This window comes from Leptosomus discolor, chromosome 1, assembly GCF_034619465.1.
Source record: "Leptosomus discolor isolate bLepDis1 chromosome 1, bLepDis1.hap2, whole genome shotgun sequence".
Lineage (NCBI taxonomy): Eukaryota > Metazoa > Chordata > Aves > Leptosomiformes > Leptosomidae > Leptosomus > Leptosomus discolor.
In genome coordinates, this window is record NC_141391.1 from 87,596,439 (window position 1) to 87,611,394 (window position 14,956).

Genomic DNA, 14,956 nt, shown 5'->3' on the forward strand with positions numbered 1-14,956 from the left:
GTTTTACTGAAGCCCAGCATTAAAAGTGACTGTTGGTTCATTTCTAACCATGTTGCATTTCAGCTGATGGATGGGATTTCACAGGGCAAAAGCTGACCAAAAGCAATCCAGGAAAGAGATAAATCCGTGATTGAATAATTAAAAGATGGGATTAGAAAATCATATTTTGAATTTGAAAGGGAGTATTTCACACACGCAGGTGAAAATGTTGATGATAGAATTGGAATTGAAAGCAGTCACAGTTCCCTCTAACCCCTCTCCTTGGAAAACAGGAGAAGGTGTTGTGACTTTGCTCCTCTCCAGATTGTCTAATGGGCTAATCTTACAGGTAGACTAAAAAAGAGGTGAAAAGCATACTGATATGTCAAGATCTTGAGAGTGCGCATGGTATTTTTATGCCGGCATCAAAGAAGAGAGGACGTTAGATACCTTATGAGATAACAGTATTTGAATGCATGAGTACGAAGTAGATTAAAGATGTTCTAGACGAGGGATTAAGAATTTAAATCTCTTGTTATAGACTGTGTATCCAGTAAATTTAGAAGTGAATGTTAAAAAGAAGATTCTCTGGTATAAAAAGAATAGTAGTAAATTTTGGTGAAGGCATAGAAAGAGTCTTGAATGAGAAATGCTGAGAGAACTAGGAAAGATTGTGGGGGGAGAGGACATATATGCAGATATTGGAGAGACAGTAAATTTTCTCTTCTTAAGTTCAAAGTGGTGTCTGGCCAGCATCACATCTAGCTGCCTTTGAGTGATCAGATGCCAACATATAGTTGTGTTCGCTGGGGTGACTTAGAGAGAAAATTGAATTCAAAACCCCGTATGATTTCATGTACCAGGTTCTCTTAGTGACACAAGGAAGCAAGATTCCTCACAAAAGTGAAAGGCAATGACTTACAGCTAATTAGCAATTCATGCAATTAGCCTAAGGAAATCCTTGTTGCAAGGTATTGTTCCCACTAAAGATTGAAGTAAAACTTTAAGAGATCCTTCTTACATAAGTACAACAGAGCTAGAGCTACAGAAATGAAAATAAAATGACAGTTACTTATCTTACTGTTTAGGACACCAAGAAATTTACCACCCTAGGAGCAGATCATTGGATCAAAGTAGTTTATTTTTGTCAGCATTACCTACTGGTGGTCCAGTGGTTTACTTCAGGTTGTACCTGTGTTCTGAGTTTAATATCTCCGTTGCTCCCATGTCTCAAAGTGTTATTTTGAACTTATGTGCCGTAGTTCAGGGTCTAGAGCTCTGTAAGCACACATCTTCTGATGGGGATGCTGCCCCGTTCCCCCTGGAGCGAGCCTACTTTGTGCCTAAGTGGAGGGCAAGGTGGTGTGTGGACATAGGCATGGGACCACTCTACTGCTATTGAAGTGCCCTCCAAAGTTAACCCATCACTGAGTCTTCTCACTTTCCTCTGAAGCATGGTGGAGTAGACAACACCCCTCACCAAAGGCAAGATCCTCAATTAAATGACTGATTGGTTTGCTTTAATTAGGTAGGGCCAAAAAGTAGTTAATGTGCTCGTAGTCTAATGGCAGTAAGTTCTTTTGAAAAGCAAATGAATGCCCTCTTTCTTTCAGAGATGGCAGTGTGGGTGTTTGTGGAGAGACTGCTGAATCACCTTGTCCATAGATAGTACATTTTAACGTCAATAAACGTATTCAGCTGTTGGCTCTTTAGATATCACTGATGTGTTTAAGAAATGGTATTCTGTGGAGACAGAACTGTATAGTTTCAGCTTAGATTCAAGAAAGAAATATTTTTTGTTTACTCCAAGCAATTCGGGTTTCAAATGCTATATAAAAGCGTTTTGATTGTCACTCACAATATTAGGTTAAGTAGTAAATGAATCTGTGTTATTCAACTAAACACATAAAATGTATTTAAAAGAAAAAGGTCTTATGGAAAACTGGTGAAGTTTTAAGAAGAAATTACCTACTTCAACTTGTTTCTTTCTTCTAAATGGAGTTGCAAAGTGTCTGGGAAAAAATGTCTTTTCTATAATTTTCTGCTCTAGAATTGGAGGTGTATGGAAACAATTATTTTAAACACAACTATATTTCATAAAGTTTTGTTTTGCTGTGAATTTATTCACAGAAACACTTGGTTCCTGTGGAAAAAGAAACATAAAACCACACAGGAATAATGTGTTGATTTTTGCTCATTGAAATGTTGATCTTCTGAAATATTCATGAATACAGAGAAATGCTACATATTTCTGCCACTTCATTTCTCAGTATGTTTTTTTCCAGGTTACCTTTTGCACAGTAGGCGATGCAATAAATAAATATTTAAATAATAACAATTGTAACAATTTATTAATATAAACAGAAAATAAATATCACCAGAAAATAATACCAACAGAAGCAGATGACAATAGAAAATAATAACTTAACAAGAACAGGTTTTAAAATACAGTGGGCCTAAATATGAAAGGATAAGCCGTAGGTGTGGTGTCTGCTTCAAAATTGGAAATTAGTATGCTTTTGCTAATTTGTATTTAGAATCTTTATATTGATTTAACTTGAGATGATAAAATGTATGAAGAACTGCTCAGCTTAAAAAGGGTATCTGTTCTGCTTATTTGGAGAGTTATGTTAAACATTGTGGAAGTCTGAATGGAGCTTTAAAACCTTTGAAGAGTAATCATGGATTCCATCCAGCTGTTCAAGGCTGTATATGATGGAAATATCTAGTTCAGATTAATCCATGTGAAGCAGTAGAGTATTAAAGGGATAGCAAAGCAAGAAGGACTAATTATAGAAAGTAGAAGCCGAGCTCCAGTCAGATTAATAAGTTTTAACTGAATTTTCTTTTTAGTTTAGTTCTATATAAAAAAAAGAGAATGTTTTCCTAAGGAATTTCGCTTTCTTATAATTATGCTGCTTTTCCTACCAAAAATGCAGTTTTATTGAGTTGGAAAACTGTAGAACATAGAACCTCAGAGTGAAGTTAATATTCAGAAGTTTTTGAAAAACAAATGAGCGATTTAAATTTTTAAAAAGTTACTAAATTGAAAAACAAAACCAAGTAATGGATCAGAATTTTCTCTTTATGCCGAGAGCCTTGCAGAAACTGCGGTAACAATAATTCACTCCTGCCCACTATGTTTGAATATTTGTTCTAGAACTATAATTGCAAAATACATAAAAAAGCATTGTCAAAGATATCATTTTTATGGTGTTACTAAAGAAAAAAAAAAAAGAAAAAGTAACCACCTCCTTCCTTCCAAGAGTCTATACCTTGCAAATTGGGCCCAGCCAACTTCACTCTGATAGAAGCCTCTCTTTTTGCATCCAAAATAAGATTTAGTTCACAGTATAAACTTCATGTATGTATGAATGCAAGTCCAGGCCCACTTGGTTCTAAGATTTCCAGAGTTACTGGTGTATTTCTTACAGTACAACAAATGTTTTCAACTAAAATTAATTGATCAATACTTAGGTTAGGTTAAGCTAGCAGCAAGTTGCTTCGTCTCAGTCAGTTGTAAATAACTGAGCTTTTTTATTCTTCGAACGGATTAATCTTAACATTGCCAAGATGTTTTTTTCTTACTTTAGCCTTGAATGTCCATGTGTGTTATTGGCATCCTGTCCCTCATTCAAATGACGTAGGTGAGAGAGTTGATGGGGAGGCTGGTGCTTTTCGTGTCCTCAGCCCTGGGAATGTGTTTAATCCAGTATTGCAAATACTTGGCAAGGTAGATTTAAGCTTGGTCACTAGCCTGGATAAAATTAGACAGGGACAAACACAAGTCTGTTTGCTTAACCAGAAATGCTTGGTGACCCTAGAGCTGCCTGAATTGAACAGATAACAAATGAACAGTTTGAGGAAGGGCCATGGCTTGTGGAGGCCTCTGAAGCTAGCAGTGTCCCTAAGTCCTGCCTCTCTGCTGCAGAAGACAGACGTTTTCCCAGCACGAATTGAAGTAGCCACAGAGAATCAGAACAGATGCAAATCTAATTTAGTCACCTTTTAGGTCCTCATCCCCCTGGCTGAAAGAAGGAGCAATTGTGGAAAATCTGTTAGAAACTGATAGACTACAGTCAAAAAATACAAGTAGAGACTGGGTGTTATCTTTCATTCTTTACGCCCTGAAGTGTAAACTAGTTGCCTACTGAAAGAAAATGTTTCTCCTGAATGTCTACCAAACACCTAGGTGATGTCCTAGGTGCTGTGTAGTGATATTTTTCATCCTCCTTTGAATCATTTAGCTTTGCACATAAAGACTGTGATGTAGCGACAATCTGCAATTATGTCACTGAATAGAGGAGAATTTATTGCTAAAGTGCGGTGATGAGTTACTGCAAAAGAGAACTGAAGTCATCACTGTAAGGCTTATAGTGAGAACAGGGACTGTGTGACAAAAGGAGAAAATGCAATCATCTGTTGATTTCTCTCAGTTAATCTTTTGTAACTTGCTGCTTTTTTTGGCCTGGCCAAATCCTTTTCATTTGTTCAGATGCCTAGCACCGTGAAAGCTGAGTGCAGCTTGAGAAAGGCCAAGCATTTTTAGTGCCTGCTGATTTTTGTAGGAGCAATTGGATGCTTATCTTCCTGTGTGTCTTACTGTAGCTAGTACTGCATGACAGCGGGAAGTCCACAGTTACAAAAGCTAAAGGAGCCTGATCTTGTTCACGATGTTTTCGTAAACAGAAATGTTGTTTTGTGAAGTAACACAAGGTAACTACCATTTGAGAGAACAGGGTTGTAGTACTGTAATCCGATTTTAGTGTAACTATAATACACATCTATGATACAGCTTGTTCTGAAAAATGATACATTCATAAATTGTTAGGAACAAAAATAGGTAACAAAAGCGCAGTTTGTGTGCTTTTCTTCTACGCAAACTAATTGAGTAGCCTACGTGCAAAATATTACATCAGTCTGTTACTTTCCATTAAATAAAAAAGAGTAATACTAAACCCCCTGTATTTCTTGCATCTGCCAAGATGAAAGCTCCGGTGAAGTCTGGGGAGCTTAAGAAAAATGTAGTCAAGCTAGGTGTAAAGTAGCATCACACATAACTCTAGATTTACGCAGGGTTGTTGTTTGAATGAATAAGGAATGAATCTGTTGAGCCACAGTGTGAACTGTTTAGGAAGGGGAACATAGAGAAGTCAAAGGCAGTTTACCTGGGCATTTTCTAAATACAGTAGCATGTTGTCTCTACTAAATTACCATTGTTCCTGTGCCATGTGGCAGCATCTTTGCCATGGAAGGTCCTGATCCACTGAATAGGTCCAAGGTGTTTTTCCATAAAAAGGCCTAATAGGGAGGAAGCATGCTCCTGGTGAAAAGGCTGATCGATGCTGATTTGTATATTAAAAGCCTTGGCCAATTAGTTCAACAGCAGTAATCTGGGCAGGAACTGGACAGCAACTGCATTAAGAGCCAGTGGTTACACTGTTGTAAACTGACATGGCTGTACCCTACGAATGTGTCCCAGAGCCATCCAAGCTCTGGTATGTTCCTGGGCCTGAATTTCCCTCCTCTTCCTTCTCCCATCCTCCACAAACACAGACTCACACAAAAACAACTCACAAATGATCAATGAGATATTTCTGAGGGTAAAGGCAAGGAAAAATGCATTATTTTGCCTGCATCAGCCTCTGGCCATGTTTCCAGCGTGAGGATGCGTACCCTGTCTTTTCAGTGGGGAGAGGATACCTGCTGTGTAAGAGTGGGCCCCTTTCTGTCCGGGCTGTGGGCAAGCTCAAGAGTTCATGAAAAATTGCCTTTTTTACAAGCCAAATAGACACTTGATCCTACTTACTGTTCAACTCTTTAATCAAGGAGTATTTAACCAAAATTACATAAATGTATAATAGATAAGGGAAGCTTGTAAGCACTCTAACAGAAACAGGCTGCTTCTTTCAGAAGAAAACTAAAGGATTTGTTAGATATTTTCTTGTAGCAGCTGAAAGTTTTCTATGGTTGGGCAGAACCCAGGCCCATTTTCTAAAAGAAATTGCTTTTTGTTCTCAAGGTCTTGAAATTGTCCTGGAACAAGAAAACTGAAATGAAATGTGTAGTAGTCTTAAAATTAGATGAGCAGTTAATTAAAAACAAATTAGCTAGTTATTCCTTGGAAGTTTGGGTGAAGTGAATATGCCAGTTTGCTATGCAACAGCAGTGAGTCTTACATTCAAATTCCTCCTACAGCAAACATCCTTTCCCCTCCAAAGGAAAAGACAGTTCCCACAAGCAAAGCAAAACTTGTTTAAATGAAATAGGTTTGCTGGACAGAACTATTCTATAATTACTAAGCAGATGATGTTGTGATTAGGTCTTATTATCCAGTGACTGTTTCTCTCTTTATGGGTGCAGTGAGTTCATAGCATGTTGTCTTATGGAATCACTCAGATCTGCTAGTGCTCTATTAGAAGAAAAAGAGCCAATTCTGTTGGTCAGAAACTAAGAGAAGTATCAAGAACTTTCATTTTCACTTCTCTGTACCTTCTGTTTTCTTTTACTGTTTCCAGTCACCTCTGATACTAATATATGGTAATAAATCTGATAATACTTAGTAGAGCTTTAGAAGTTCTGCGTCTTCAACTTTTGTCTTCACTCTTGTGAGATTTGAGTACTCATGAAGTGGAAAAGATTATATAATAATGCAGCAGAGTTTTGCTCCTAAATATCATTTTTCTAGGAAGACAGTTATGTATGCATCCCCGCATGTTGAATGAGTATTTACATTTTGGAAAGGTCATAGAATTTGAAGCCTTAATCTGAAAGAGCATCCTCAAATCATAGGGTCTTCTCTAGGGACTTTGCTGTGGTTCGTTTATTGTGCTTAGCATGGTCACAATATTGTGCTGTTGGGCAGCAGTATGAATGCCTAAGATGGAAAGAAAGCCACAAGACCCGAAAAACAATAATCTTTTAGAAATGCATGGAAGCATATTGCACATTTTTTTATCATAGTAACTTGGTGATTTTGGTATCCAATATTCCCAGAGCTCCTCTTGGGGAATATTCACACCACCTTGTTTTAGGATTGCAAGCAATTTAACCATATTGCTGATCTCCATAGGCTTACTGTGTAGACTGTCTGTACCCCTCTCACAGAAAGGCAGAGGAAGAGCAGCTGCTCCAGGAAGCTATTTAATGCGTCTCAGCTTAGGCTTCTGTTCCATGCTGCATCCTGGACTTGCCTCACTCCTCTCCTTTCCTCATCGTCTGTCAAGGCAGCTGAGGACTTTTGTTTAATGAGGAGCCGCATCTGTGAACTGGAAATGGCATACCTTGTGTTAGGTGGTAGGAACACTCTTTTTCTGTGCGTTTTGGCATCTCTTTGCAATGCAACAGTTGGGAATAGGAGAAAAAAAAAATCATACATTAATTCATTGTAAATAGAAGTTTCTCTGAAACTGCCAAGGACCCCCTAAATTTAGTAGTTTTAGAAGAGAATAGGAAGAGTAAGTGGGTGAATACAGGTCTAAAGATGTATGAAAAAATCAGTTTTCATCCTCAGAGAATAATTTATAATTTATAATCGCTTTGCATGTGTAGAGCCAAGTGTTCTGTAATTTTCTAATTATTGTCAGTGCAGTTACAAGAAAGATGAAAATACAAATAACATGCCAGTGTTGTATTAAAAAAATTCAAACAGGAAATCTAAGCATACATTTTTATTACGGAACTTTATCTCATTTTTACCTTTTTAAAATGTCAGCTCAAAACAATTTTCATTTATCCAAAAAACTGTAAAAACCCACTTTTGCACTTCTTCCTAATTCAGGTAAAGCACAAAGCATTCTTAACCCCATTTTATATATGTTCTTGACTTCCTTTTTTCAGTAATGATTTTGCATCATGAAATAAGGATAAAGCAGAAGGGGTAGGGGCGTATGTGTTTGTGTGTGTGTGTGTCTATGCCTGAAGGGAGTATTATTATCTCTGGGAGGAGGTCATTGATGATACAAATTTTGTTATATTTTCCATTTGATTCTGATTTGTTTATTCATTCTAGAACATTATTGTTCAATAAAATAAGCCATCTATATACAAACCTAAACTTCCAACTGTTTGTAAATAATTTAAAGAGGACAAAATCCCAATATAATGGTCTGTAACAGGATTAAGATTTCGCTGTCACTGGATATGGGTTTTTTGCTTTTATCACTTAAGTTTTTTAATTTCCTTTTTACATAAGATATTGGTAGTTTGGCATTTGGAGTTATAATGGTGATTTGGCAGGGAGGTTACATCCAGTTTTATATTATTTTTCCGTACCATTGCTGTAGATATTTTTTACTTTAAGAAGTATGCTTTGCGATCTTGGAAGAGTGGTTGGTGCAGCAGTTGCATGCAGTTGTGTTTCAGTCATTTGAGGAGACAGGTTAGCCTTTCATCTTTTGAATTTGGGAGCAGTTAAGATGGTTCTTAATTGGTTTTGGAGGTACCCACAGTTTCAGGACCAGAAGAATGTCCTAATCTCTGAATTTGCTGACTAAACACACATTTGGAAACCTGAACCGAGAAACTGGTTTTAGTTGCTGAAAGGGGACTTCACGGAAAACATTGAGTCTCTCAAAAATCACTTACTTAGAGACATGAGAGAATGATAGGAAAACATCACACCTTCCCTGCTTCCAGGAAGGTGTTCAGGGAGTGAGAGATGAGGAGGTGCACATTTGACAGTCCCAGCCTTTTTAGAAACTTTTTTATTTCTGTCTTGCTGTGAAGAGGCGGCCAAGGATAACAGGTTTAGGAATTATCCCATCGTGAAGTGCTTATTTATTGTAATCTTCGTGCCTGCGATAGTAAATCATACTTGGCAGCAGTAAAACATGAGAAACTCGGTCCAAAGTCAATTAGAATGTTTTATTAGTATAGAATAAACTTCAGAGTTAATGGGAGTTACCCGTCATCGTTAAAGAGCCTGATTTTCGTCAGTGCTGTACATCTGCACATTCAATAGAAATTAGTGGGGTTTGGGAGCACTTAATGTCTGCAAAAGATGTGGGCAGAGAGGAGGGGGGTTGGAGCTCCTGCCCCTCCTGGTGTGCCTGAGCACAGCTTGGAGGCAGAGCACCTAACCCTGAGAGCGCATGGGAGCAGCTCGCGCAGTCCCTTTTTCTCTTGACTCAGATGCAAAAGCGTTTGCCTCTTGTTCTTCCCTGGTCTGGCGCTGTGTCAGTTCATGGTCATCATAGGAAACGGATTTTGTATTTTGCTGCTGACTGAGGCCTTTCCTTCCTCCTCCTCCATTCCGTCTGCCTTGTAGGTTCAGCAGTGTGATTTAATATGTACTTTTAAAATGCAGTGGTTTAAATTGTAGGCTGATCTGCAAATAGATAGCAATAGTATGCTTATTGTGACATTTTATTTTCTTATTTCTTTCCTAGTGTAAAACTCTCTCTGGAGTTTGTGATCACATTATCTCGCTCTCTTCTGATCCACTGGTTTCCCAGTCTGCCCACCTTGAAGTGATCCAGCTTACAAACATCAAGCCAAGTGAAGGGCTGGTAAGAAGTACGCAGTTAATTAAACCCATCATCCAGGATGAGAAAGCGATTTTTTCTTTAAATAAGTTGTATGTATGGAAAAGGATAGGACATTTTAGCCTTTTCTATTTTAAAGTCTGAGGATAGTTTGATTTCTCGTGCTAGTTTGGTTTCTCCTGAAGCTGGGCCAACAGGGAAGTATTTTATAAGGCTGACTGATGTATGCAAAGAGTTTAGTGAACAGGGAGAAATGAGTGAGAAGTTCTTACCATTTATACCAGCTTTTGAAAAATGGTTCAGATTGTTCTGGGATCTTGAAGTCTGAAGGGATTTAAATTGCTAAGATCAACTCAACCAAGAAGTTTGCGTGGGCTTATGCACAAAACCTGTCAAATTCTGGAATATGCTTCATAGTATCTCTGGGATATAAAGCTATTTTATAAGTTATTCAAGGGCTCTACAGAACTGCTGAGAAGTAGCTTATTGAATTTTATGGCAAGAACTCTGCATGCTTAATCAGGTGCTTGTAAAGGCTCAGAGCAGCCATCCCATGTTTGTTGTTCAAGAGTTGACCATTGATCTCTTGTTTACTCAAGTATCCAATACCCACTGCACAGAAAAAAACCAATGGTAATAACAATTACAGCTGTACAACTTTACATCACTATTAATATCTCTTCCCACAATCCTTGGGGGTAGCTGAAGGTGATTGGAACACAGTTAACCGTTTTTTCCTAATGAAATAGCTTTTGCAACTTCTGCCCGAGTTTATTCTCCTTCCATTTTCTTGGATAAGAAGGGCTACTGCTGTACTCTGCAGCAGGTTTTTGAAGTTATTTGAATGGTGTAGTTTTGGAGACTATTTTGGTTTGTGGGTTGGTTGCTATTGGAGTTTGAGTTTTGGTTTCGTTTATTTTTTTGATGAATTTGGTATACCAAGTTATATGGAGCAATTATACGCTAAATTAATTGTCTATTCTTTTGGAAGAACACAATTAAAATATGAGAAAACCCCCAAACATTTGGATAAGTAAATATTGCCCCATCCTTTGTTTTAGTCTGCTATTTATTTTCCCTTTCTCCACTGCCTTTCTTTTTTATCTCTAAATCCATTTTAAACTAGTCCTCCAGGATTTCAGCTTTTCATGGATTCTCTCCTCCCTCTTTCTCCTGTAATATTAACTCTTCCACCAGATTGCTGCAGTCAACCTTTTGAAATCCTGTCTTCTATTGTAATGAAAAAATCTTCCCCTTTCTCTCAATCACATTTTTTGGATTTCTGTCCATTCTTCTCTGAACTTTTTTTCTTTTGCTTTCTGTCTTATGACTGTTTTGGTTTTTTTCCTCATTTAAATCTGTGTAGGGTGCTGTTAAGCCCTGGTAACTGAAAAATGTTCAGTGTTAGTTTTGTAAATAAGAATGTGTTTCATGGGTCTGTTCCTGCTGGGTAGCTGATGAGATAGAGAATCTGTTCCCCTCGTGCGCCTCTGTTTTACATCCTCCGTCTGTCTTGTCTGTTTAAACTGGAAGCTTTTGAGGCAAGGCTTTTTCTTTTAATATGTGTTTGTGAACCGACTGAACAGGGTCTTGATGCTGACTGAGGACTACCATGTCATTGTCGTAGAAATAATTATATGATTTTTTTACAAATGGAAAATACCAACTGTGCAGTGTACAAGCCTTAGAAGGATACAATGCTATTTTGATACAGTTGTGTCTTTTTTCCCCTTTAGCCTTGCCTGTATGCCACTATTCTGTTGCCTCTGTATTGTGCTGTCTCCTCTAGATTGTGAGCTCTGCAGAGCAGGCACCAAGGACGATATATTTGTGCCAGAAGGGTGAATATCTCATACCTTTCAGTTTATTATGGTGCCACTCTTACTAACAGGTCATCTTTGTCAGGTTGCTCTTATGTTGTTGGGGGTTTTTTGGGGGGCTTTGTATGTTTGTTTTTTGAACTAATATCTTTCAGTTAAGATGCAGTGAATGCATACCCTGTTGAGAGCTAAGTGTGTCAGTTTAAGAACTGATGGTAGAGCTTGGAGTTGTGAATATCCTCTGCACATCAGGAGCACTTGGATGAATGTGAAGCTCGATACTTCTGGACCTTCTTCCAGGATTTGTGCAATGATGGAGGTGAAAAAATGGATTATTGTCAACTTTCTTCTAGATTTTTGACCCACATGACAGTTCTGTGCTGGTTCTACTGATCACTACATAAAATCTTCTATAAAGATGGAAAGACTTCAAGCAGAAGGAAAAGGACAAGGATGGCTGCTAACTGGGAAGATTTTTTTTTTGTCACCTAGCATAAGCAGAATAACATGTCTCAAATTGAGTATCTAACAAGCTAAAGTAGATCAGGGAGAGAAAAAGGAAAGAAGAGAAGAAAATAAAAGGTTTGGAAAACACTGCTATTCCCTAAACTCATCTGGTAATTATATGATGGAATTATATCCATCCAAGAAAATGGTTGGCGTTTTTACAACTTAAAACAGATTGGAGCACTATTAGGATGTTTTAATCAGTACAAACTGTTCCTTCACTGTATTTGATCTTTTCTTGTGGAAACGTAAGTATCAGTCAGAGGTAAATGTAATTTGGCAGACTAGTATCTTAATGCAGAAGGAACAGGTAAAAGTGTTGCAGGGTTTACAATGTCTTACAGATACTAAAACTAGCTGACACCCGTCAGAAAAACAAACTAAACAACCTGGCAAGCAGAAAATGTTGTTAGGGTGTGATGTGGGGAAACTCTTGTGTACTGGGTAAAGCAGTGTTATGGGTAGGTTTTGGTATTGATTTTTTTTTTTTTTCCTTTTTTTTTCCTCCTCTATCCCTGGTTTGTTTCCCAGGTGTGGTTATGTGACTGGCTGCATACATATGTTCTCCAGTGAGTAGTGCTGTGGGAAGAGATAGGGCCTGCAGTTGCTGTGAAGTAATGGTGAAAAGCAAGTCGTCAGGGTAGAAAATTATTTTAAACGCCTTAAAATGGATTGATGTGTTCAGCTTTGCAATCATCAGCGTGCTCCCATGTGTAATCTCTTCTTTTTTTTTTTTTTTTTTTTTTCTTGTGAGGAACTTGGAAGTTGTTTCATCTGTATCAGTAAGCAGAATTTAATTTTGTGTGTTTTTACACTACCCATGTTCTAGAAAGAGACAAAACTGACTAGCTCAGGTAGTATCTTTTGCCAGGAGACAGACTTAAAAATACTACTGCTTGACTGAAAACAATAAGTGTATTTAGCAAAGAAGGAGATAGTGTACGTCTTTTGTTAGACAAAAAGGAAGTAACCAAGTTTTCCTTAGGAAGTTTTTCCCTTTCTATTTTATCTTTATTTTTAATATAGAACAGAATATCAGAGAACTGTGGCAAGGGTTAATCTTGAATTTCATTTTTTTCCTGTTCATATTATCATTTTAATCCTAGTCAGTTCAGGTACTGTGGTATGGTTTCAAGTTGCAGCTATTCACCTAGCTTGCCAGATTCAGAAATGCAAAGGTGAATTCACCAGAACATGAGACTGATTGTTTTGGGTTCCTCTTTCCCTGCTGAAGCAAACACACAATGAGCCTGTCATCTAAAAAATCACTCATAAAATACATGTCATAGATACAGGAGGGTGTGGCAGCTGATTAAAGGTGCACTGCTGACTCTCTGGCTAGGTAGTATTTTCCAGGAATCCAGTGTGCTACTGCTCCTAATAATTCTCCTGTGTTATTTGGTTTGAAATACTGGAGGAGCTAGGAAAAGATTATGGATAGGGTTCTGAGAACTGTTTGGGGTTGAAGAGGCACATGCAACTTTAGGGGACTCCATTAAGATGGTGTCACAGTGAAAGAGTAAAAATTCAGTTATGTGATAAAATGGGATTAGTATCTTCCTTTCTTTTCCATCCAGCATTATGTAAAACATGTTAAAAGTATATCAGGTTCTGTTTTCATTCTTAAAAAAAAAAAAAAAAAAAAAGGGGGGGGGGGAAGGAAAAAAGGCACAGGGTCTCTTTTCTAACGCTTAACTGAATAATAGTTGACACCAAGATAAAATGTAATGATTGGTTTGAAATTAGACTTCTCCCCGTAACTGATCAGGACAGTCTTTGATGTAATTAAGCATGAGTTACCTGATCTTTAATCTTTTGTTCTTGACTACTAGGGTGGTTACCTTATGGTATTTTAGTCATATTAACTGAATTATCTTTCCTTTTATTTGATCTAACTGGTTCTTGTAAATTCATAGGGACCATGGAATTATCTTTGGATACTTATGATGTGTATCTGCCAATTTGTTTCAGTACAGATGAACAACACACACACTTATCCCCCCCTTGATCTCTAGAAGTGCTGTTGATATTGTGCAACCGCAAGGAGGCAGAGAGGGGAAAACTTGTAAATGTTTGTGGTATTCTTATTTCAATTCCAGATCAAACAATGTAAGCCAGAAACATTCTTTTCTCTGTACTATTTCCCATATATTGTTCACTTAAAACAAAGAGTGGAGGAACGTGGGTGAAAGGGTAGCTCATCTTTCTGTTGCAAAAAGTTACCTCTCCCCATTTAAAAGCTACTTTGTAAACAGAGTTATGTTTGCTGTTGCAAAATTCATGTGGCATGGTACTAGTGTAACATTTATTAATTTTGCACATGTGGAGTAAGTATAATCTGGGGTTTTTTTACAGCTTCCTTCTTCCCTCTCTTCCCTAATATGTGCAAAATCTTGATCTTAGCCTTTAAAGAAAATTCTCCAAAAGTCCTTTCTCTTCTTTTGCTTTTTCGAAGTCTTTTAAATTTGCAGAAAAGACTAGATTGGATGTGAGTTGCACTCACCACGACAGGATACTTGGATGACCTTAACTATCCTTCAGAATAAAGCTTTGCACAAAACTAAATGCTGTGTGATGATTAAGTGTAAGATTTTATCTGCAACTTTCACCCTGATGCTTTAAGTTGAAATCCGTAACACACTGTCAATAAAAACAAAGACATGACTTTCTTCAGAAATTGCTCTGTGTGGGGACCTGACTCATAGTTCCTGTCACCATGAAGTCATGGTAATTTCAGCTCTTGCCATGTCGTGGGGTGTGTGGTTAGGTCACTTAGATCTGGGATCTGGACCCAGAGAGTAATTTAGGCCCTTGTTTTTGGTGGTTCAAGGGTAGGTATGAATACCAAATAACAGATACCAATGTATCTCAGCCTCTTGTGTGGCTCATTACTATGTAATGTATGTATGTTAGTGTTTCCCTACCTCACAGGGGTGTTGTGAGGATAAATGTATAAGAAATTGCCATTCTATTTTTGACGTAACTGAGTTAAACAGGAAGCTATGTGTGTGGAGCCAATCAATGGAAAAATTGCTGAAGGTGCATAGAGCTGGAAGGTGAAGGATGATGCTGGGGGTTCTCTGTCTATAGTAACGAGCACATTCTTTCTCTGTTCTCTTCTAGCTATGGCAGCCCAACATGTCAACTGGATTTGATGTCATTACT

General features: G+C 37.8%; 1 protein-coding gene across 5 annotated transcripts in view; it reads left to right on the forward strand.

Moving 5' to 3' along the window:
- CNKSR2 (connector enhancer of kinase suppressor of Ras 2) overlaps window positions 1-14,956 on the forward strand; it is a 214,524-nt gene that overhangs the window by 77,262 nt on the left and 122,306 nt on the right. For all 5 annotated transcript variants that reach the window (XM_086466800.1, XM_086466730.1, XM_086466873.1 and 2 more), the window contains exon 6: window positions 9,369-9,488. In XM_086466800.1, the coding sequence (XP_086322926.1) occupies window positions 9,369-9,488 (120 nt within the window). The remainder of the gene's footprint in view (window positions 1-9,368; window positions 9,489-14,956) is intronic.